This window comes from Sparus aurata, chromosome 1, assembly GCF_900880675.1.
Source record: "Sparus aurata chromosome 1, fSpaAur1.1, whole genome shotgun sequence".
NCBI lineage: Eukaryota > Metazoa > Chordata > Actinopteri > Spariformes > Sparidae > Sparus > Sparus aurata.
Window position 1 is genome coordinate 27353895 of NC_044187.1, and position 25948 is coordinate 27379842.

At 41.6% G+C, this 25948-nt stretch overlaps 2 protein-coding genes across 8 annotated transcripts in view; both read right to left on the reverse strand.

Moving 5' to 3' along the window:
* Positions 1 to 9538, reverse strand: part of crebbpa (CREB binding lysine acetyltransferase a) — a 55291-nt gene extending 45753 nt beyond the window's left edge. For all 6 annotated transcript variants that reach the window (XM_030423798.1, XM_030423791.1, XM_030423774.1 and 3 more), the window contains exon 1: positions 8614 to 9538. In XM_030423798.1, the coding sequence (XP_030279658.1) occupies positions 8614 to 8701 (88 nt within the window). In that variant the 5' untranslated portion in view covers positions 8702 to 9538. The remainder of the gene's footprint in view (positions 1 to 8613) is intronic.
* A 672-nt stretch (positions 9539 to 10210) lies between these two features.
* The window catches only part of LOC115585445 (adenylate cyclase 9), a 44533-nt gene continuing 28795 nt past the window's right edge, over positions 10211 to 25948 (reverse strand). For both annotated transcript variants that reach the window (XM_030423820.1, XM_030423831.1), the window contains 6 exons: positions 24845 to 25062; positions 23601 to 23760; positions 20435 to 20583; positions 18849 to 18878; positions 16724 to 17009; positions 10211 to 16026 (listed from right to left, as the gene is read on the reverse strand). In XM_030423820.1, the coding sequence (XP_030279680.1) occupies positions 14956 to 16026; positions 16724 to 17009; positions 18849 to 18878; positions 20435 to 20583; positions 23601 to 23760; positions 24845 to 25062 (1914 nt within the window). In that variant the 3' untranslated portion in view covers positions 10211 to 14955. The remainder of the gene's footprint in view (positions 16027 to 16723; positions 17010 to 18848; positions 18879 to 20434; positions 20584 to 23600; positions 23761 to 24844; positions 25063 to 25948) is intronic.

The window sequence follows — 25948 nt, forward strand, 5'->3', positions numbered from 1 at the left end:
TTTGCAACAAGCATGGCAGTCTCACTGGCTATTGATAGATGACTGGATTTCAGTCTTGATGTTTATTTACACTAGATGGGTCCTGCATTAGCCTAACGTAACAAATTGCCGATGACAGAGTGTTTGCACTCTTCAGTCTGTTCACAAGAAAATTTTCATTACAGCTACACCAAATTTAAAGTAATTTAATGTCTTCTTTGCCTCTCTCTAGCCATTTTCATACTGGGCAGCAAGCCGCCAATTTGGCTGTCCTTTTTGCGGATAGGTCTGCGGATTTAGACAGAAGGCAGTATACTGGGGGGCTGTTTTGGTCCGCCAATATGATGCCTCGGAGGGTACAGTTCTTCCCACCTCCATTGCTATGTAAATCCAAGTCGTCGATTTGCCGGCAACTGCGTGAGATGGGTGGAGGTGTCTATGACGGGCGCTGTTTTGCGACCCACAGCCAGGAGTTTTAAAACCAGGAAACAACTGATCACAGCAGTCAGTCCATCACTTCATCTGCAGACATCATGATGAGCAACTGGAAAGCCGCTGAGATCCGGGAGATGCTAGCGTCTCCTCAGTGTCTGTAGCTGTCTTCGTTGTCTGCTTGTTGTTGTAGCGGCAAGCTACTAACGGTCACTACTTTTAAATTAAAAGCCCCCCGCTTAGAACCCAGCTCTAAACTCCAATGGGGTGCAATGTAAAGCTCTTATTTTGAAAACAAATTCGACATGCTTCCTGTTAGCTGTCTTGAGGAAGCTAACGCAGGGGGCGAGGCGATCCGCTGCATGTTTCCTTTAATAGCTGGGGTTTAACATTGGCATGTGTTTGACTGAGGAGGCGAGAACATGGGCCACAGGTCTAAGTAAATCTATCAAGTGTTGCCACATTTAATACCACAGCAGGGGAGAACCACCCATTACGAGGCAGTGGCCATTCATGATTATGCTGTATCCCGCCGGCCTTAAGCGGGCAGCTGCATAGAAATTATGACGCATATGTCGTACGCCACTGTTCACGCCCAACTTCTTGCTTCGCTTCACGCCACGCCACGCCACGCCACGCCACGCCACATGTTTACGTCTACCCCAGTGGCAGCTTTTTGGAAAAGAAGGAATATTACATATATAATATCCCTTTTAGACCGACAAGGCGGCAGATTGCAGCCTTTACCTTGCTGCAAATGTGCCGCTGTTTCTATCTAAAAAGGGGCTTCTGTTAGAAAAGTCTCCTTGTGAGATAAACCACCTGGAGCCACAATGAAGGAATAAATGAATATTGATAGGAATATTGATATTGTGACACAAAATTAGATACGACTGTAGGTTTATGTTGTGCAAGCATCGGGGTGTAGCAAAGATGCAAAAAAATAAAAATAAAAGTTCCTAAGTAACTAAAGATTTACATAAGTGATGTAGATCATGTAGCGTTTCGTCTGCCACAATCCCACTTCGTTCTAGAGCAGGGTATTCCCTCCCACTGCCTTGCAGCCTACAGTGCCTACTTCTCCTGTGTCTCCCGAGTTTGAAAAAAACTAGATGCTAGATCAGATGGCTCATGATCCACAAACAAGAGGGAAAGATCATTACTGAGCTACAGTGTTCAATCACTGCATACGGCAGGTTCTTTGCTATGAAAAGTTGTTGAACCTACTGAGCTTTTGCAAAATGTACTTTGTTATAAATTATCTAAATATGAAAATATAATTTTTGTTGGTAAAATGTTCTTTATTACACAGTACATATGTGACTTTGTATGGAGCATACTTCACTAAATATTAGGGCTGTCCCCAAATAGTCGACCAAAAACTCATTAGCCAACCAAAATTTCATTGGTTCGACTGGTCGCAGGAAAAAAAAACAAAAAAACATTTGGAGCCGTGTCTTGTCAAAATTAAGTCAAAATCTATGTGACTGGCAGCTGGCCTGTGTATAAAAGGCTGGAGGGCTTCTAATTTGAAGGCCCAGATACAGGAAATCGTGACACTCACTGTCAGTGTTTTTTTTTTTAACACGGCAGGTCCCTTTGACATTGCGGTTAGACAGTTAACAATTAATAGCCAACCATGTCGGGAAAGACGTCTAAAATATGGGATCATTTTGAAAAGAAGAAGGATGACCCCAAGAAGGTGACATGCAAACTTTGCAAGAAAAACTTTGCCTATCACTCCTCCACGACGAACATGATGTACCACCTTAAACATGTAAGTAGTCTAGCTACCTGCCCATGGCGGCCCGAACGTTTGAAAGCAGAGATAAATACATTTTATTATTGTTATATGTGCTAGTATTATTAGTTATAGTAGTTAAGGTACTATTCGTGTGTACTGGGGAAGCTAAATTATCCAGCTCACTGTGTTTTACTTATTGTGTAAATCTCTCTACAGGCGCATCCACTTTACTGCGGAGATGATACTGTAATATTTATACTTATGTCATATGCTACTTAGGGAATTTCATTTTTTTTAATGCTCTCACACAGCCATCATGAACTGTAATATTGTGAAGAAATACTATTTTTATTATTGGTTTCAAGAGAGGAGTTATCTAAGTCAGAGTCCTGCACGGGTGAAAAATAATATACTGTGTTGGACACAGATGCGGATCGGGTCGGACGCCTGAGAGGCTGGTCGGGTTTTACGATTGTCATTTTCAAGGCGTCACTTATCATCAGTCATTATTAGCGACACAAATGATAGGCATTTATATTCCATATGAGCTTATTCATGCGTGCTTGCACCCTCCCAGAACTCCCGTTCCCCACGCTGTCTTACTTTAACTTTTAAAAATTGCGTCCGTCCAATTTTCCTTCGGGCGTCGGTATCAATTTATAGCGGGTCGGCTCGGGTACGGAATGTAATTTGTGCTACTGTTAGAAAATGGGTCGGATGCGGTTTGGCGGGTTCGGGCGGGTTTGCAAAATAAGACCCGTGCAGGACTCGGCTTTAAGTGACCATTTTAATCCTCAGTTAATTATCAAGCTAAATATCCAACATGCTAGTTAACGTCAAAGACTGCGGTGGAAGACGACGGTAAAATATTTCCTTTCTCTAACACTGGATTTATTTATGCCTGAATTTTTAAGGTGTAGCGGCTTTTATTTTGCCGTGGCGGTGCGCCACAGTCAATTACATGTAGGGGAAACCCTGAAATAAATAAAACATTTAAATCCACAATTTCTCATGTATGGTCATGGAAGGTATGAGATTTGATGAGAATTTTTCTCTCAAAGTGCACCAGATTGGTGCATTTAACTTCTCTAATACAGCAACATTTTCTTCCGGGGCCCCACGCAGCCACTAGAGGATCCAAGGTCGACCCACCATAGTCTCATGAAATCCTGTGGGAAATATAAAAGTATGTATGCAACACTGAAGCGAAAACCTTCATAATATCTGCTGTAACATTGCAAATTGGGGTGTGGTATTAAAAGATATAGTCTTGAAAAATGTGTCATTTACACAGAAATTATCCTTTCAGAGTCTGTGTGATATAAATTTCACCAACTACCCATGTCCCCGAGGGAAGCGCATTTGCATGCAGCCCAAAAAGTGATGCCGCTGCAGTTTTCTTCTCTAGATTCAGTGTTAAACCTGCAATGAATAGTTGAAGAGTTGCTTATTTACACATTCAACAGTGACGGATGGAGCAACATTAGCATTAATACAGTTACATTTCTGACCACCTGGCAAATCCAAGTCCAATATTCCTTAGTTTTTTGGCCAGTTTTTTTTAACACATAACTGCTACTTTCTTTTGTGGACTCAGTTCTACATCTTGGTTTTTACACCCATTTCAAATGTTATTTTTACTCTTTTGTCCTGTGAACCTCTGTCAAACATTGGTCTGTTTTTCACTGTTTTTGTCTGAATGCCTGATCTGTGTATTTTCTAAATGAACTTGTTAGGGTGTGACTTAACGGTATTCTTTACTTAATTAGGAAGTCAAATTGATGCATCAACAGTCACTGGAATGACAATCTCTTCCAGTCAAAATCCAAGGAGGTCCAACAAAATGCAGATGCAACAGATTTAATGATTGAAAGAAGCTCCTTTTGAAGTCTACCCAATAAAGCTGGACAGAACTGTGTTTTTAAGAAGAACAGAAATGGTCAAATATGTATTGTGTTTTTAATTTATTAAGAAGACTTGGGACGGAGATTTTCGCTATGAATGCTTGCAAAAACAAGAAGCAGAATTTTCTGGGTCGTCTACAAAAACAAAAAGCTTTTTTTCCTCAGCCTCACTCTTCTCTTCTTCACACACATATGCAAGCATCTGCAGTGAAAACAGCAAGAACTAATTTCATCATGAAAAGCAAATACAAGCACGGACATAAACAATGAACAGCATTAAAACATTTAAAAATGAGCCCATGCTACAAACTAGCCAAGCTTACAAAAGGACGCTTTACATGGATGGAGTACGTGGGTGGTGACACACCACCCTACATCTCCCCATGTCCGCCCTGCTGCTCCCCCTTCTTTTTCTCAGGGTTTTTCTGGTTGCCCGCAGGCAGACGCATAAATGGCTCCATTAGCAGCTGCGTCATGAGCTTACTTGTCTGTCTGCTAGGCATTAAAGCTGCCATTTGCAAACTGGTAAGGTGGGTGTTTGCGGGTGGGTTTACTGACATGGCCATGACTGACACACGAAGCTGAACTAAGATCTCTGCAAGGCTTGTATCAAATACCCACTACTTATGCTTTGAGCATATAGACACAGTACAGTGAGACTCACGCTCCTCACACACATCTACTTTCCTAAAGAAAAGAAGAAATTAGCTTAAGACTATCATTCATTTACAGACTATGATAAACACGCAATCAAAATGCAACTGTTTTGGATGTGCATTAACACTTTGTTTGAACAAAAATAAAAGTCATCACAATGTACAGACATCTTAATAAAAGCCAAGCTCATTACAAATGGATTTTCTGTGGACAGAGGGGCAAGGGGAGCCCAGGGACCCTGAGGAGTGACATATGGCCTGAACAGAGAGACGAGGGCATGTGTTTGCGCTCTGCCACTACAATAAAAAGGAACCTCCACAGGCACACACAAATCTTGACTGTTCAGACACGATGCAAGGATATATGCTTTACTACTGGCATAATTATGCAAACACTTCCCATTAGCTACACTAAACCCTAAAACTGGACGTGCAACTCAAACCTGGCTGTACTGCAAATGGCAAAGGCCAAATGTTAGAGCAGAAGGCTGCTGCTCACAAAGCTCCAGGCATGACTTCCATTAAAGAGTGGAAGCCAGCTCTTTATCCACAGTAATTTACGGCTGATGATACTGTCGCCCAGTGCTGTCCCACAGGGTCCATTAGGTCCCAACTGTAACTGGCGAAAGCTATAAAGTGGAGGCGGGGCATTTCAATGATTGATCACTACAGACATGTGGTGCATCTGCCATGTGTGATGGGCGTTGTAATTTTTTGTTGCTGTGACAGCTTCTTTGTTGTAAAACTGTCCAACTTATTCAGTTTTTGAAGACTAGACAAAATCAAACATAATGAAGAACATGTGCCATTTCATATATGTGTAATTCAAGAAAATAATTTGCCTGTAAATTCCTATTAAAACATCATATTCTGTACATTATGCAGAATGTGCTGAACAATTTATATTTACCGACAACTCTGTAGCTCAGTGGTTAGCACTGCAGCCTCACAGTTAGAAAGTCCTGGGTATGATTCTTAGCTAGGGCAGGGCCTTTCTGCATGGAGTTTGCATTTTCTCCGCCTGCTCCAGTTTTACCAAATGTCAAAAACATGTATATTAGTGTACATTATATCAAGGCACTGACTTAGAGGTGAAGCACCCTCAGGATTAATTAATTGTAAGCAACAATCAAGCCATTCCAAACAAAATGACACAATAAATCTCTCCTCCCATTATACCTTTCTTATAAGCACTAGTTGATAGGACACGTTCAGCACAAACATTCAGAGGTCTGCTGCTCAGAGTTTCTATTATGTTGTTTCGTGCTTCAATCAAGCGGCTGCTGGCAGAGAGCACCAGCAGGGAGGAGAAATACGCTGCAAGCTTGGTGTGGATGGAGAAAGTCTCTCTGGAAGAGATGTTGCTGCCCGACTTGTGTTCCAAAGTTACGCTAAAGATTACTTACTGGATCTTTGCCCATTACGAGGTCAAATCAGGATGACAAATAGATAATAGACCAACAGCAATAAGCTTAATCACTCAAAAGAAAAATTAGTTGGCAACTATTTTGACAATCAATTAATCTCAATATCAGAAATATATTCAGGACAGTTAATGATGGGTCTTTGGGTTTTGGACTGCTAGTGACACAAAAGTCACAATTTGATACAGTGAGACGACTCAGAGCTGTTGTGGGAGTGACCGCTGCCTAAAGGTTTCGATGAGACCAGCTCACACTCAACCATACAGTAAACGTGCAGGCAAAAAACCAAAACAATGAGCTACAAGAGATTACAAGTTAGGTCTCTGTGATCTTTACTATTTCAATCCATTTTAATATCAATAGCATTGATTGATGGTTTAACAGAGTGTTATTGTATGATATGTTTAAGCCTAAATTTTACTACACTAGCAAGTTTCTCTGACCCATCTTCTGTCTGCTGTTGTAAATCAGTCCCAACAGTATCTAGTAAACCATGTTTAGCCCACAGGAGTCGTCTGCCGGTTAACGTTACATGTTTTTCTTCTGCTGAGGAAATAAATTCCTAACAACCTCCCAACTTCATAATTGGATCACAAAGTCATCTGTCCAGTGGCCAAGAAACACTGTCAGAAAATGATATTATATATTTTAAAAAAGACTAGCCTGAAGAGACCTTAAAAGTGTTCAGAAATGTTAGAGGACATCTTTTTTCCCCCTCAAGTCACACCAACCACTTTAAGAAGAGTTTAAGAGAGTTTCCAGTGTTTACCATACCTCTAACTACCTCGAATAAAAGGTATCCAATACAGTTTTACAGGGTACCTTTTCTAATCTTCGCAATATATTTATGCAGAACCATGAGTTCCGAACAGAGGGCTACACTTTTACAATGAGGCTCATTTGACCTTTTGAGCAAGGCAGAAGTTCATTACTTACTAAAACTAATGCTGTCATGATACCTGTCAAAAAGGTTTTTTTCTAATCCCGATTACACAGAGCACACCTGCAGATGTATTCCAAGAGATTTCATTTCATGACCGTGTGCGTCTACCAAGAGAAATATCATAAAATCTTCAAACAAAGCATAAAGTGATAAGCAAGAACTTCAGGTTATAAAAAATATTTACAGCACAATCAAAGGCCGTTGACTCAGACTGGTGTGTGCGGTCATAAGCTTACTTATGGGTGCTGTGGCCAGGGAGATGAATGTCGATATGCCTCTGCCAATTCATGTTTTCATACTTATTAGCTGAATTGAGCACCCGTGCCAAACTGTTTGTTATTCACCCTTTATTTTCTCTTGCAGGCTCTTTTGATCATTACTCTACACACAACTGAACACTGGATGTTCCGTTCCGTTTTCTTTTCCGCTTATCCGTGAGGGTTGCGGGATGTTGCCGCTTTTTCGACCCTAAGGGGTTGCGGGGCTTACTGGGGCCAAATCCAGTGACTCTATGGGCGTAGGCCAGGGTTCACCCTGGATGAGTCGCCAGCTCATCGCAGGACCCTTACTGATGGCAGTGGCTGCCTTCACACAAGGTGCCAACTGCACATCAGGAGCAACTTTGGGGTTCAGTATCTTGCTCAAGGATACTTCGACATGTAGCTCAGTCCCGCCCTGGGGAGCCGGGATTCGAACCAGTCCCGGCTCCACCAGTCAACCAGCTCTACCCACTGAGCTACAGCCGCCCTAAACAAAATAAAAATCCCTCTTCAAATGAACGGAGACGCTTTAGAAGGTCCAGCCTGGAGACTAGATTAGCTACAGTCAACATCTATTTCTGATGCACAGTGTGCCATGAATCAAGCGACATTTGATTCGAGAATAAGCTTGATGTCTTTGGCAGACTTCGCCTTATTTGTGTGTGTAATATGATCGCGGTCTTAGATGTCAGTCACTGTGTCCGTATCTCCATCATGTAACCAGGTCTGTGATGACGAATTCTCTATCATTACAGCCTGCTACAAAAAGCAGTTTACGGCCACATGCTTTCGGGGTCATGCAAATAAAAGAAATGCTTTTAGCCAACACATACATGCTCAGTTGCTGCTGTGGTACACCAGGTTATAACTTAAGCAGCCTGCAGCATCAGTGCTGCAAGACATTCAACTTAATAATGTTGAACAATGTTTAAGTTTTCTTTACGTGTTACAAAGAGGCTTGGATACTACTTCATGGAGGTAGGATCTATTTCAAAACTGTTAGCACAAGACAAGTGTACCTAAAAGGCTGGCATTTGAGTATACAGGATAGGTCCTTTTTTATCACACGCTCACCACAGAACCAGACCATAACACTGCAGTAAAACCACACTTCACAGCTCAGCACACCTGGCTGACATCATGACTTCAAACTGTGTTGCATGGCTGCTCAAATACAAGTAAAGAGGCACCACCATACGGGAATGACAAGTGCATATCTTCATGATGTCGGTGTTTAATGTTACATGTGCAGACAGTGTTGAGGCCTTTACCTGGTCCATCTGACGCTGACAGGGCAGGTGAATTCAGCTTCGGCCGCTTAGAGTTGGGAGGTCCGACGTCCAGCAGGTTTTCAGCCATAGCTGCTGTCTTGTCCGGCTGGTTGCTTAAGTTGCTAATTATGATAACCTTATGGCAGAGAAGTTGCTCTATCAACCCGAACCTTCCCGGTTAGCACATTAGCAAGCTGGCAGCCTGCTAACGTTAGCTAACTGGCTAATAGCTAGCTAATTGCCTGCTACCAGCTAAGTTAACTGTTAGCGTTAGCTACTCCTTGCTGCGAGAGTCCGTCTTTCAAAAGAGATGCAATAGCGCCCCGCTTCGCCACCGCCATTCACCCCATGATAATCCAACACCCAACACCCACATTATCATCGTTAAATACCCCGAAATAAAATATTCCCCATGTAAAAATCGAACTTCAGAATGACAATCCAATAAAATCAGGTGAATTGCTGCATTCCCGGGGAAAGGTCGTAATTTCTAGGTGTACCAAGTGCCCATTTTTCGTGACGTCAAATTTCTTCATGCAACAATCGCGCGAAGCTCCACAAAAATGCACAATTGCATAAAAATGCCGTATTTTTGCAAATTACTTCGAAAGTCACGGTCAGCTCTCCGCTGGTCCACGGTAAACAATACTGCTCCCGGACGGCGACAGGGGCTGAATCGCCGCACTCTGAAGGGGAAATCAGATATACGGAGCTTTTTTGCCCGACGACCACCGATCCAATTCCCGTTTTTTCGCACAAAATGTCTCCGAGGCGATGTTAAGATGTCGTTTTCGGGGGGAGGACGTTGTCATATCGCGGTAAGGATGCTCGATTTCTACGTAAAAACCAGTGTTGGACCGAAATCCTAATTCCGAGCCACGACAAGATGGCGGCTGTTGATTCCTTCGATACAAAAAAGTTTTTTTTTTCTTTTCCAGATCGGCTGTGGAGGGGGAGGGGCCGCGCAATCACGCCCTACGTGCAAACAGCGCCCCTGTCCGCCACGAGGGGCGCTACAGCACCGCGAGACACGCAGGCAGGCGATCTACAGTCGCTTCAGTCATTTGTAAGTCATACATAATGGCACAATTAGTATGGAATATAACAGAAAGGTGTTTTCCAAATTAGTGTTAAGTAGATTATTAAAACAAATTCTGCGCATTAATTATAGCTCTTTGTTCCTATTTTCAGTACTACTTAAAATTTTGACCCTGACTGTAATTTGAATAACATCCTCTAGATATTGAATTCACAGCAGTTATGACACAAGTCGAATGCCATCATGGTGGTAGGGTTACCTGTCTTTTTATTTTAAGGAAAGAAATTAAAAGGCAGGTATAATATGGTCACCTGGACTTACATGATGTAACCTTGAGTCTGAGGTAAACATTTCACAGGATCTGGATTTTAAAAAAATAATAATAATGATCATAAGATTTTTCGCAATCACAAAAGTAAGAGGTTTTGCGACAACAAAATTCACAAAAGATGCCAACCCTCAGTCGGTGGCTATATGGTTTGCTGATTTCCTTTAGATCACATTTAATAAACTCTTCTGTTTGACTTTTTTCCCCACTTCATGTCCCGTCTTGAGATGTACCACTCTTTTCTTCTTCTTTTTTTTTTTTGCTTTTGTTCTGCTGCCAAGAGTGAGAATCACATGTTTCAAAATCTAAATAATAAATAATATAGGTTCTGGTAGTGACTATTTAGTAAAATATGCGGTAGATACACAATGAATGAACGACAGTGTTGGGAACATTTGGCTTTTGGTTTTTAAATCACTCAGCAATTTGAAAACAAAACAAAATGGCTATTCAGTCTGATTATTGGGTGAATCCTCATATATGGTTTGACATGAACTTATCTACATACGTCATAGTGCACTCAGCTGTTTTCTGCTTGGAGATTTATTTCTCTCACACTGAAAAAAGGAGTAATAAAATCATAACACTCACACTTTCTCAAAGAGACACTCATTGAATCAATTTCATAATACGTGTTCATTTTTCATTGTTTTCTCGCAAAAATCTGACACATGCACATGTATAAAAAAAAAATCATATGTGACATAAAATAACTGCATATGTACAAACACTGAGTGCTTTGTGCAAATGTGTACAGATTACGATCATGTGTTGATAAATGATACATGGGTAATGTGCACAAAACATACATAATACATCTCATTCATGAACATAAAAACGAATACACAAAGATTTTTAATCAAACAACTCTGTCTAATGTTTGTCCCAGTGTAATAAAAAACACATACGGGTTGAATTGACTAGAAAATTAAAATGATGTGGAGCTGTCACCATTTAAATGAGTGATTAGGCTATGCTGTTTTGCTGTAATGATTTAAACCAGTGCTAATAAAAGACTCTGTGCCCTTTATGCCTCTCCCTCATGTTTCTGTTACAAAGCACAATCACATTTCTTCAACAATACAGGCCTCACTGCACTTGGCTGTTTTCTGGACTGGTCTTGTCCTCTGCCAGAATGAAAACAAATATTTTCATACACACATCATCCATCAGAGAGGAACAAAATCCAAGCAGCCTTAAATGAGCAAAGCTTAGTGAGTTGCAGAATCCTGCGTGTTGACGACACATGCTTAATTTTCAACACGATCGGAGGAAGAACGATGTTGAAATGAAATGAAAGGATGGTAGCATGGTGCAGGATCAAAAATGAAGTGTGTCCAGCGAAGAAGAAAGCCGCTCATTCATTCCCATGCAGACAGGTCACACTCACTTGTATCATACATCACAGAGCCAGCAGAGTTCACAAATGCGTTCATGCCTGTGTACAGATGTGCACTGCTGGAGAGGCTAGTGTCTGCCAATGCTGTGCATATTAGGGCTAAAGTGATATGGCCAGAAAATCACAGAGGATCACCTAACACTGTGAGGGAGAAGGGTAATCTGGAAAATGTGGGGGGAAAATTGATACCCTATCCTCCCATCTGTTTTCATAACTTAGTGTGGTATAGTGTATTAGGTTTGGCAAAATTGAGCGTGTTGAGAGTTTGTGTACAACAGAGATATGCCTGTTGCCAAAAAAAAACAGACCTCATGTAGCTATTTTTGTGTCTCAATCCAGAGTGACAGCTCCTGAGGAAACCTCTTTGGACTTTTTTAGGATGCTTGTGCCGCTGGAGTTATCACGATCATTTGATACAAACAATCACAGCTCACACACACTGATTAAACATATTTCAAATTCGAAAGGCACTGGTTGTGTATGCTCGGAGTGCACAATGGCAGAGGTAAACAAAGATGCTTTAAATGCTACAGATAGAGGCGGCTACATAAACACAGATGGTTCATCCTATCTCTGAAAGATGTGTCGGTGATATGGGTTTGATGGATTATTGTACAGATTTCAAACGTCAGGGCTGTTTTGTCTCCATTTGAATGTAGCTTATGCATGTAATTCCTCTACAGCAACAGCAAAAAGCAGGTAACAGTGGCGTTGTGTTTGATTGATTTCCTTTTGCATCCTATTACACTGACCTTTTGATGTTACTGACTTGGAGTAAAAGTTCTCACACACACACATACACACACACACTCCAAGTACAAGGGGAAAACAAGTGCTCTCAGGAGTAAAGACAATGCATGAAGTGAGTAAGGAACTACAGATGGGAACAGGCGACGGATTACTGACAGAATGAAAGCACTGGAAAAGAGCAAAAAAGAAAATGGAATTTGTCAAAAACAATTGCATCAAAACCTGCATGAAAAAGCATCATTTCCTCAAACATACAATCACAATCTATCCTCATTATGAAAACAGCATGATAAAAAAAAAAAAAAAAAAAAACTTTCTGAAAACCAAAATACTCAAAAAATACAGTCATTCTTTTAGGCACCACAAAACAATCAGCTAGTTTAGGTTGCACTGCACCTGTAGATCACTCAATTAAAGTGGCACAATTTAAGTATATTGATACAGTAGAGGGCCCCCTCTGTATAAAGCCGTGACACAGTTTAAAGTCCCTCCCCTTCAACAGCAAACCACACAGCTAAAGGCAGACAATACTTAACTATTTAATACATCTATAGTGATGGACTGACCAATGTTTGTTTTTTCCTCTGGCAATGAAGGCAATGGATAGAACGTCACAACATTTAAGTCTGAGGTTTTACACAAAGTACTGTAGAGACTGCACTTGATCTGACCTGTGCTTCGACACTTTCACCAACAGCATTGTGGACCGCCCTATCATCTATCGAGAACTACACAGTGATTGTCCCTCACAGTCCCACTTCAAGTGATACTCCACTCAAAATCTTAATAGTCTCAAAGTCTCGCCCACCGGTAAGCTTTACGGGGTGAGTCTGGTGTTTTTATTTGTATTGTAAACAAATTTGATGAAAAAAGCTAAACCAACAATGAAAACAATCAAGTGTTGTCAAGTGTAGTGAAATATCTTATACCTCTGTGCCTTAGATGTCCAAAAACTAATAAAAACACACAGATGAGCCACATCACTGCACTGGCTGACGTTTCCCTTTTATTACAATGAACATGGACTCTGTAGTTTTGATTTTGAGTTTTTGTTGCAAATAATACTCGCTGGCACACCAAGTTTAGCCACTGAAAATAATCCACAACAAATGAATTAATTCCTGCTTGAGAAACAGAGGTGAAGTTGTGAATCTAAACTGCAACTTCCCCCGTTTTGTGTATGTCCTGGAACCTTTGTTGCCTGTCTTTCCCCATCTCTTTCCCTCCTTGTTTCCTATCATTACCATACTGTCTGCAATACTAGAAAAAAGGCATAAAAGAGGGATTAACAGACTGCTGCTTTTGATCTTTTCACAACATTGAGTAACAATAAAAATATAGAATATCTTTTCGCTCTTTTATGCAGTACAGCAGGCGTCTTGCTAGCCTATGATACCACCTTTCTACCTAACGGGCTCCGGTTCCTGAACTGATTCCATCCAAGATTCTTGGACCTTTTGCTATCCAGCTTACCAGCCAGCGTTTTCACCAGTTTTGAAGGGAACCTGCTGGGAAAACCTGCTAATTTGGGGATTCGGCTTGGAACCAATCTTTCGGGTTGAGAACTAATTCATTTTTGGTCGCAATGCTCTGGTTAAAATTTAGGTGCCCAAACACAACTGGTTGCAAGTTGGTTCGAAAAGAGACCCAAGTCCACTCAAATGGAATGGCTTGGACCAATGAAAAAACAGACAGGGTTATTCATACCGAGAAGACTGAGACTAAATAAGACTTGGTTGCAGGATTCGTTTGAGACGTTTCCATGGAATCAAAAATCAGTTAAATCTGTGCGTATTCACCATGCTCCATTCAGAATCAAACTACAACCTTTCAGCACCCAACTTTCAGGTCTACAGACATTGCTTCATACTCAGAAGACACATCTTGAGTGGAGTATCACTTTGTTAGGTATATTTAAAGTGCCTTCCTGCTTCTTTGACGCTCTCACTTTTCTTCCAAATCTACATTCCCTTATCTGATTTGATTTTGTGCTTTTGATTGTACTTGCTGTGACAGACTAGAGCTCTGTTTAAACCTCCTTAAAAGCTATTTGACGGTGATAACTACCAAATACAAGTGGTCGAGAAAACACTGTGCAAGACCTGTGCTTAAAATGTGCATTTAGCTGCTACACAACTAAAATCTATGCAGCCTGCTTGGTAGCATGTCCCTTTTTACTGAGACTCAAGCACAAATGAATACTGTATCAAGCCCTCATGTCAAAGCAGAATACATAAATTAACACTGCTTCACGTGATTCCCTCATTCTTCCCATAGTTCCCTGCTCAGCCTGTCATGCTGCACTGGCACTTATATAGAATCTAATATTATTTTCCCTTAAGGTCAAGATTTTGATCAAGTTAAAACAAATGATATGGCACAATAATAATGATTGTTTTGAAATACTTACATTGAAAGTAAAAGTATGGAGTAAGAAACCACAGCATGTTCCTTAGTCTATGATTGTTAGATCGTTGTTCAGTGTTCATATTTGTTCGTTCACTGTTCTAGTCCTGAAGGCACTTAATAACAAAAACAAATAAGGAAAAAAACACCAACAACACTTCCTTCCATCTGAACACATTTCAGCCTTCTCCCCAATACACCGCTGTGCTCAACACAGGTCTACCCCTTCCCATTAAAGACGTGAGCAGCCACTTTTCTAGCCACTGTAGCCACCGTTTGGGTTGGAGTGTCAAACTATCTCTTCTTCATCAATGCCGAAGACTCTTCACCCATGTCTAAAGGGAGGGATGTCCTGCCCACACCTGCAGTCGGTCCTGAAAGGGCAGCAGCTGAGGGCAGCAGGGGGACAGATGACAGGGATCAGAGACGAGCATAAAACTCTTCGTTGAGTTTTGTTAGCTCGTCCTCCTCCTCCTCTCCATTCTCCTCTTCTTGAAGTGCGAGAGGAGCAGGCTGCTTCTGGGAGGGCACTTGTGCAGCGCTCAGCTCTGGGCCTAGTTCAGAGTGGGGAGGGAGGTGAAGGTCTGTGGCAGGGGGCTGCCCGGGGAGGTGTGGAGCGTCCCTGTATCCCTCCTCCCTCGCCTCTGAGGACTTAGCTTGAACAGGCTCAGGCCCTGCTCTTGAAGGCCGTACAGCGCTTTGTGGTTGAGGAGGGACTGTGGAAAGAGAGGAGGAGGAAGAAGGAGTAGTGGGAGAAAAGGAAGAACAGGGAGGAGGAGCTGCTGCCTGGGCAACAGATCCTGAAGTCTTATTGGCTACTGATGCCATGGAAGAGGGTCCAACGCTGGCACCCAGCTCCGTTCGGTCTTGATATATATTTTCCCCACTTCTGGGGTACAGAAAGGTCCTCATTTGACCTTTGCCCTTAACATTCACTGTACCTCTATAGTCAAACTCTAAGCCCATGGCACTGAGCACAGCGTGACTCTCCTCGCTCACCTGCACCCGACACTCCACACCGGTGGAGTCCATGCGGCTGGCAATGTTAACAGTGTCTCCCCAGATGTCATAGAGTAGCTTAGTGGTGCCGATCACCCCCGCCGTCAGTGGCCCGTGGTTAAATCCGATACGGAGCTTGAAACCAAAACCCAGCATGTTCTTGTTGAAGTCATCTAGGACGCCCATCATCTCCAAGGCAAAGTTGAAAAGTGCCCTCAGGTGAGCGTGTGGAGACTCATCATCATTCTCAGCCAGCTGCCGGACATTCAGTCCCGATGCTGCCATGTAGGTGGCACCGATCGTCTTGATTTTTTCCACGCTTTTGAATTCGGGTTTACGAAGGAGCTCATCAAAGTCTCCAATTAGCTCGTTGAGGACACGGTAGCACTCTTTCCCACCCTCGTAGCTCTCTTCATAGAACTCGCTAAAGTTTACGATACTGGCAAAGATCACACCCACACTGTCGTGGTTCTTGGAGTAGCTCTGGGTCACCTGAGGAGAAAATGAGATAAAGATGGCTGCATTACAATGAGCTCATATTAAGATACAGCTCAGCTTCCAAAAGAAAGTTAGGATGTTGTGTAAATTATTAATTAAACAGAATACAATAATTTGCAAATGCAATATTCAATTGGATACGGAACAAAGATTATATTTGATGCTCAAACTAATAAACTTTATTAATATGTGTAAATATATGCTTATACTGAATTTGATGGCAACAACAAGTTTCAAAGAAGTTGGGATAGGGGCCACAAAATACTGGGAAAGTTCTATGATGCTCAAAGGAGGCTCAGTCCTTCACAAGCAAGGATGAGGCGTGGTTCACAACTTTGTGAGAAAACTGTGTGGGCAAATGGTCCAACAGGCAAACTGTCTTTTTTTTTTTTTTATTAATTAATTAATTTGATTAGGACAATGAATATTAATTAACATATCAAAGAGTATCAAAAATATGTAAATATGCCAGAGTTAGCATAACTGCTACATTTCATCTGTTGTCAAGTGTTGTTAAAAGAAAAGGTGATGGAAGACAGTAGTATCCCTGTCCCAGCTCTCTTGGCATATATGTTGCAGGCATCAAATTCAAAATGATGAGATGTATTGTATTTGCAACTGAACACCAAACACAGCATTGTTTGGATAATCTTCATAATTAGGATATTTTCATTTCAACAACAACAAAAACCTTGAGCTGGTCAGCGACATGGATGGGGATGATGTTTCCCAGTAACCACTCAGCCTGGTCTCTCATCTGCTGGATCTTGTAGCGGTGTTTGTCGGCCTCTACATTGCCATGGTAATGGAGACGGTAGCTGACCTCGAATTCACGGTTGAGGAACCAGACGAGGAGAAGAAGCAAGAAGAAGGCCAAGACCGCCTCTGGGACCAGAAGGTCAAGAGGTCGTGGAGGAGGGTCCGGGCCAGGAGGGACTGATGCTGAACTACCATCACTGGATGTGGAGACATTCAGTCTGAATGAAAAAATGGAGAAGAGAAGAAAAGTTATGATGAGCGTGAACATCAGGATATCAAACAGAGGCGCAGCAAAGCAGGGAAATAATTAACAGGATTAAGAGGAAAGAGGAGAGGGTGGCTGGAGAATCCACCACATAACCACTGAGACACACTAGCCGTTTTTAGACAGAGCACCAAGCCGCCAATTTGCCCGTCCTTTTGGCGGCTAGGTCCGCGGTCTTAGATAGAGGGCGGCAAATTGGGGGTCTGTTTTGGTCCGCCGATTTTCCGCCTTGGAGGATACACTTATTTCCGCCTCGCCTGCTATCTAAATCCGAGGCGTCAATGTGCCGGCCCCTGCGTAAGATAAGCGGAGGTGTCAATGACCTGCACTGTTGTGCGACCAACAGCCGGGGAGATTTAAAACCAGGAAACAGCTGATCTCAGCAGTCAGTCCATCACTTTATCCGCGGACATTAAGATGAGCAACTGGACAGCCGCTGAGATCGAGGAGATGCTAGCGTCTCCTCGGTCTCTGTAGCTGTTTGGTTGTGTCCGCTTGTTGTGTAGTGGCAAGCTAGGAACGGTCGCTACTTTCAAATTAAAAGCCCCCCGCTAAGAACCCAGTTCTAAACTACAATGGGGTGCAATGTAAAGCTCTTATTTTGAAGACAAATTCGTTGTCACTGTTCACAGCCCAACTTCGTGCTTCACGTCATGTAACATGTTTATGCCTACCCCAGTGGCGGCTTTTGGAAAAGAAGGAATAAAGGGCTACTAATAAAGCAGCTACTGGTATTTTGCCTTGCATTTTCTGGCTCAATCTGTTGCAAGTGGTGGTGTGTGCTACATGTAGATGACCAGCGCAGACTTAATTAAATCTGATAACAGAGTAAGTCCCTCAAAATCCATTAAAATCCATCCTAGAGCAGAAACACTTTTCTGGCTTCGATAAATCACACCTAATGCTCACTTCTAGTTCACTACCCAGCTGCTTCATCTTTCACTAAGAACAGCATGTTTGTCCTGCTTCTCTGGAGGTGATATCAAAAAGCCCTGCAGAATATGTGGTAAATCACTAACAGAAGTCAAAGTAGATGACGAGTAAAATCATAATTTTAGACGCAGAAAAAATAAATCTTGGAGTGCAGACTACTAATTCAATCTGAACTCATTTTAAATGAAAAGGTCTGAGCATTGAAACTGTGGACAAAATACAGATGAATCACTGAGAAATCACTCTAGAAATCTTCCAATGTCAATTTATTTTTTGATCTAAAACTGACTAACTACTAACAAGTAGCTGGGGTGTACATATATGCATGCTCAACGTAGAAAAGGTTTGAGGGTTTATATGTCCTTTAAAAACCCCACCACAGAAACCTCATGCTCCATGCTGGGGGAGAAACTAATAAAAACTGATAAATACCAACAGGTCAGCTGACTGAAGCCCATTAAATGACTGTTTGAACCGAGCTGATCCTGTATCCTGAATGCCTTGAGAAGCGACTGCCAGTCAAAATCCTAAATGATAAAGCATGAGAGTCTTTTCAAGCCCTCTCTCCTCCTCAGTAGTCTAGTTCGTTAACTCGTAATGCAAAATTCAAGGCGGCTACACGAGTCATTTTCACCACTAGTGACATTTAGCAGCCATTACTGCTGGTGCACATGGGGAGACACAGAGAAAGAGAGCCTGGGGAGGAAGGATGGTGGAATAAAGAGCAGGAAAGCATGAGAATGAGTAAAAGCCAGAGAGAGCTGTAGTTGTGAGAAATACAAAAGAGAGCTGTTGCTCCTGTTGACCCTTCAAATGTCACTCATCCATCAAACCCCTCTGTTTCCACGGAGACACTCACCCATGTACTGGAAAGCTGTTATTACCGGAGCTGAAAGACGACAGGAGTGGTGTAAGTCAGGAGAAAGGAAGGGTCGCACACATGCACATACACACACACACATTCTATACACTATATAGTACAGATCAGATTAAATCCTGTTTACTGAATGTAAAACAGGAAGATCGAGGTATGTAGTACCAGAACAACTGAGTCAATTACAAATGTTTGAGTGTATAAATAAATTGGTAAAATAATATTTGGAGCCAATCTTATGGCTATAGAGGACAGAGGTGGATGAAGACAGTATACTGTGAAATATATGTATAAAAGCTATATGCTAAACATAGAAATTCCAGCTTGCACGTTGCTCTGGCCTTCAATAAAGGTAGGTTATGCAACGTTTTAGTTCGGAACGGTTTTGGTTATAAAGTCCTATATTCTTGAGCTGTAGGACTTATATGGTCTTTTAGCAACCCACCATAATTTAGATACAAGCTTGTTTTGCTCTAATGTTGGTTAACAAAAATGTTAACATATAGCTTTAAGGTGTGTAAGAATTATCCACCTGTTGAATTGAAACTCCAAACAAAGCATATTTAAGAAACCACCAACTGCTGACAACTAGTTGCTGTTAGCTAGTTAGCTCAGTTATCCGTGCAGCTAGCTCTCCTATTGGCTGACTCTGCCAGGACTGGAAGCTTGAAGCATGAATGGAGTGTTGGTGTTGTTTACTATTGGAACAAAGTGATTAGGGGCCAGTTACTTAGTATGCTAACTTCAGAAGCTATCTTGGCAACACAATTCAAAGGCATCTTTGACATAACGTCAAAACAGTTATTTATTAAACAGTTATTTATTATCATTCTGTTGATAATATTAGTTCATTTATTAATGTTTAGAATATTCTTACATATAGCACCTTTAAAGCACATCTCAAACTGATGTTAGCTCTTAAATCTGCACTGTGTCTTGCATCAAGCACTCTGTCTGTTCACAGGCCTGCGAACAAGCTGCATAATGGACTTTTATTTTTGAGCCCTTCAGATCAAACCGCCATCCTTCTGAATGATGGACGGCTGCTCTACCTGTTGAGTCATGACAGCTTCATACAGCTCTTTAGCGTGAAGCTCGTATTTATTTCTTTAGCTTTAAATTGTGCACTTTGCAAGTTTTCTTATTTACATTAATGTGTAAAACTCCTCCCATTACAATGTCCTGGAAGCGTCTGGATGGCAGCCAACAGCCTGTATAATTCCACATTTGTGACATTTTATATGAAACGTTGAATGTGTTGAAATTACGTCTTCATGTGGAGACATACCTTCAAACTAATCAATTATCAATCAATGTTGTCTTTCCTTCAACTAACAAATGAAGAAATCATGAAAATGATTATGGAAACTGTTTTGTGACACAATGTTGTAACAGCAGTTGAAAATAGGGCTAAAAACACATCTTAGATCATCCAGTTCTCAACTAGATATCAACGTTGAAGTCTTGGCAGGTGCTCACTGGGCCCTCCTTTATGTCTATTTGTTGCCTAACGTGTGTTCTGTATTTTTTCACTGGGTATTCTTGTATGTGTGCAAATGAAAAGTGCTCACCTGTACCTGTTCAAGGGGCTGTAGAGCAACAGCAGCAGCGCAACCCCTGTAGCAGTGGCCAGGACTGAGCGCATCCAGAAACTAAGCTGACAGAAGTTACAATACTGGATGATGGCCAGGATGGTGGCACAGCACAGGAACATGGTCACCTGGAGAAAAAGGAGCCAGTCAGCAAAGTGACTGAACAAGGCAACTAGAAGGACTAGACTGTGTGAACAAAACAGAAGAAAACACAATGCAGTTCAGCTTGTGAGGCTCAACTTGGTTGAGTGCGTGTTGAGTAGGAGAGGTAATTATATGGTAAGATCAATAAAAACAGTGTTTTCCACAGTTCTGCATATAAGTCAGTGCTTTTTACTTGAATCAAAGAAAAAAACATAACCTGCTTTGTGTATTGATTATACAACTGTGACTATAACTCAAAACACCACATTGTTTAAGTACAGTAACACTGGTACATTTGTCATTAATGAGCAGTCGACACCAAGAACCATCTCCATAATGATGACGATGTAAGCATCCACACTGATGAACTATAACGTTCTGTAAACACCGACGCCAAGCTCGCACTGTGTGCTCTGGCTGTTTTGAAAGCTGAGGAAAATGGATATTGATGACCTGTTACTGCTGTTTAGTTATGCCGAGCATTTGGCAATATATCTTAAGTTATGTGTAATTTGCACCATAATATTTCATTATAAAAACATTTATTAAGTTGTGAATGTGACCCCTTGTAAATTTAGATAGATCTTCATTGGCTGTCTCTGTTTTTACTCATCGAATTGCTCTGAAACTGTAGGTGGCACATTTTCAAAAGGGAGATGAATGTGCAGAATAAAAAAGGTGATATCTCTGGATCATTTGTTTTTAAAACTGTCCACAATGAGTCAAACAGTGTTAGTGCAATGCAGACCAGTGACATCACTGGAGGCAATGTGTGGGACTACATCTTCTGGAGACACAAAAGCCTTTTTTAATGCTTTTTTTCTTATACAATAGTTCTCCCCAAGACCTGTTTGACCCCGACGCACTCTAATGTACAAAATTGGTGGAGTTACATTTTGTAAATGTGTATGTTAATATTTCAACTTTATTGAAAGAGTAATGTATTTTTATAACTATTCTTTCATATTTATGATTCAACACATTATGTAAAGCACTTTGAACTGCCTTTGTCTATGAAATGTGATGAATAAATACATTTGCGCTGCCTTGCATCGATATTTGTATCTTGTTTTGTGTTGTCTTGATAAGTTTTTGTTTACCTACAGTTTACTTTTCTCAGTTGAAGCTGTAGTTTTATTTCTGTGTCTCAAGATTTTCTTCAGTGAGATTAAAAAGAGGTTTAAAGTGTATATTATTCTTGATTTTTTTAACTTAACTATTGAATGAACTGCACAGCGTAAGGACATGAAACGAGGATGTTATTTTTTGACCATGTCAAAACTAATACTTGTAAAACTAAAACAGCAGATGATAAGAAGACTTAATTTTCTCCATGCTTTGACTTGAGACAATGCAGAGACATCAAACTCAATTCAGCTGCACTCCCTTAAAGCAGTGGAAGTTTATAACCATCTTTAAAACAACATTGCGCTCTATTTGCAGTAATCTTAGTCAGGGCACATGATAGATGAGTGTCTGACAGTGGTAGTGTGCAGAGGACTGTATCCTATCATTCTGACTGTAATAGCTACACGTTGCATCCTTGGAATAGCTCAGCACAGAGTTCCCTGGACAAGAGAATTGAAAAAAAAATTGTTCCTGTCAAAGCTCCTTCAGAATCTTTGTAGTCATGTCTTGACCTGAATGTTTCTTTAACCACACATTTAGCAAAATGTAATACTTTGATGTTTATGTTTGGAGTTGAGTTTCTGATTTTTGCAAAAATTGACATTTTTATTTCACTGCACAGTATGCTTTAAACCACTGGTTATGAGTAAGATAAATATCTCAAACTAGTTCTTTCTAGTCAACATGCCTGCACCTTACTCTATTAATTCTGGCCATCATATATTTGAACTCTCAAATGCATTCTAACCTGTGCTAGGACACAACGCACTGCAAAAAAATTATCTTGATAAATCAAATTCAAGATTTTTCAGATACCAATTTTCTACCATGTAAGTGATGTAGAACATGCTGCTTTGCGTTCCCAGGTTGTTAATAATTACACTGACAGGATAACATACTTCCCTCTCATCCTTACACGTCCTTCCTCTCTCCCAGTCATGCCAACACCCCCCTCTAGCACTGTTATTGGGTTTTATATCTTCAAAGGCATTAAAGTCCAGAAAACGGCATGTCTAATTAACAACCCACTTTGATCTGCAAGCCCCGAAGAGATGGAAAGAGTGGAGGGGAGATACAGAGCAGGGTGGGAGGGAAGTGGATGGAGAAATTGGGTGTTGAAAATCCTTGAAAAACAAGATATCAAAACACCACACATCTTGCAAGCAGCCGTTGGCTAAAAGCTGGCAGGAGAGAGTCAAACTTATACAGAGGCTGGATATGGCCTTGACACAAAATGGTACAAAGACGCTGCAAAGTATGACTGCTCTCAATCTTCTCACATGCAGGACTCGGAGAAGAAGAAATGTCAACATTACTGGTGCCAAGGTCCACAGGCGAAGCCTCCTGAAGCCTCCAAGCTGTTTGCCTTCTACAGCTCCTATCAGGGCTAATGCCAGCTAACGGCTCTGCCGGTCTCCGAGGATCTCTGGCTCAGACCACCATGGGCAAGGTTTCAAACCGCCGACTCCACTGTGCTTACTTTGGCTTTGAGATATCAAACCATTATAGCTTGTAAATCACGTGTAGTACCACTACCACAATTAGCAGTGGCCCCTGTAACAAGGCAGAATAGTGGCACTGAGAGAAGGACCAGTAGTTTATTCAGTTATTAATGGCAGCCTTGGCAGGAGCAGCAATATTGTTCAATAACTATTCATTTTCCTAATAAACTGATCTGTTATTCGTGTAACTGTTTCATTACACAGGGCGCCCACCAAGCTGCAGACAGTGTAATATAAAGGCCCTCTATCCAGAGCAGTGTGGTGGACCTACTTGAGTGTCCACATACAGCACAGTCTCTTTCCTTTGATTCCTTCTCCCACACAGTCTTCTCCAAGTTTTTATCCCAACAACCATCAAGAGACAAGTTTACCTGGAGAGGCAAGTGGACACTGCAAGTGAGGTGGGACAAGACGGAGATGGCAGGGAGGGAGACTAACACAGCCCCGACCACATGACGGGGGACCCATCCAGAGACCACCAGGAGCAGGGAGCGGGTACAGCTCATCACCTCCTCCAGATAGAAGGCCATGCTGCAGGAGAGGAGAGGAGAGGAGAGGAGAGGAGAGGAGAGGAGAGGAGAGGAGAGGAGAGGAGAGGAGAGGTGAGGAGAGGATAGAGGAGAGGAGAGTTAGGAGGAGAGAACAACGGGAGATGACTTTCCAGCAGAACTCTGAAGGAGACCAGCATCAGAATGAACATAAACATGTGCAGTAAAACACAGAGTGAAATAAACAACACATTATCTCTTACTCCACCCCCAGTCCTCCTCCTGCTCAGTCAAGGAAAAAATTGCAGCACACTCTCATCAGTCCTTAATTAAGACACATTATTTAAACACAACTATGCTGTCCGAGACCCAGCTCGGATAAGATGATTTATTGCCCAATTTTCACATGGCATTAAGTGAAATTTAATTCATTTTCAAGTATTCTGCACTGAGATGCATGCACATCCCACCACGGAATAAATACAACACATCTCTGGCAATTTGAATACTGGAAACTCCGTGTAGAAAGGATTTTTTCTTTGGTTTGGAACTCTACCTGGTACCAAAATGTAAATTTTGCCAATTTCTGAGCCAAAACTGGTCTTTCACATAAAACTGGACTTGAGCCAGTCATATCTGGCCAGGGGAGTTAATCCATTGTGGTGTGTGCGCCAACCACCACATTAAATAAACTATTTTGGTTTCAGTGGAGAGTTGTAGTGCTGCACCATGGTCTATCGCGGTCTATGGTTTTCAATCCTGTGCAATTGAGGCCCAAGAGATACAGGCTTTTATACCAACCACACTACAGCAGTTAATTTGGAAACAGTGGAAACACTTGGGCTCTGATGGCACAGCACTGACAGCCTAAAGGACATTTCAGAGGCTTTTTCAATGCTGCCAGGAAAAAATTTAATCTTGGGAAAACAGTTCAGAGTTCTTGACATTTTGTTTAAAAAAAAAAATGGTCAAAAAGTTTGATACAATAAATCTAATATTAATGTGTTTAAATCAGCCTCAAAAAACCCATGTTGATTGATACAAAACATGTGTCAGCACTGCCACAAAAAAGCACACCCACGAAAGTACACAGCCCATCTGCATGTCATCTGCTAAAGCCTCCTCACCGTATGGACAGCGCCAGTGAGGCCAGCTCAAACAGGCCAGCCAGAGGAGCCAGGGCCAGGGCAGCAGGGGCCGGTGGGCCCACAGTGGCCGGGCTCACCAGAGGTGGAAGGAAGCAGGCCAGAGTGAGGGCCAGGAAGACGAAACAGCTGAGGAGAACATCCAGGAAGGAGCTGAAGGTGGAGCTCGCAAATGTCTGCACCTGAACCTGGTTCTTCACCTGGAGGAGAACATGAAAGTGGAATTGAGGACAGGCGGTGGCTCAATTTTCCCACAGATCATGCCTGCACATACTGCACAGGTGCCTCGACTAAATTAAAACCAACGGCAAAAATGTTTTGTATTTATTATTGTTTATCGGCACAATGTAGTTTCTGCTCTTTGTTTTGTTTTGTTTATCTTTACTGATGGACATAGACAATTATTATAGAATTTACAAATATTACAAATTTAGCATACACATTTTAGCATACACAAGTAAATTTTAGTATAACTGAGTTATTGTGTCGCTGTCTTAAAAAACGTATAACATATGTGTGCTGATCTTACCATTTATTACTTGATCTATTAAACAAAAACTAAATCTGAAAAAACAGTCCTCTTTAATTTAATCAAAACTTATCCAATATCAATTAAAAACATATTTAAATCTGCTGGATCTGGATTTTTATTTGGATCAGTGTTAATATCAAAATAAAAGGGGAAAATCATTTTAAAATGTTAACTGAAATTTTTAAACTATGTTTACTTCTAGTTAATTGTCAGGAGAGTGTTCGATGTTTGTAGTGTTTTATTCACTCTGTAGTAACTCTAGTGTAACAGCAGGGGGCTGCAAGGCTGTGGGGTCCAGGATGGCCAGCTGGAACTGGTCCTGGGTGTGTGAGAGTGTGTGTTGTACTGATGTGGCATAAAATTGGGGAAACGGGGCATACAAGGAAAACGTCGCAACAACCCTGGCCCCCTTTGCTCATACACATATTCACAAAGACACAAAGCCCAGACTACTAGATGTACAACAACACTGATGTTTGTCTGAGGCCGTGTGTCTCTCAACCCGGTTATCTAGGGATGTGTGACATCTGTTTCTGTTTGTGCTTCTCTACCCA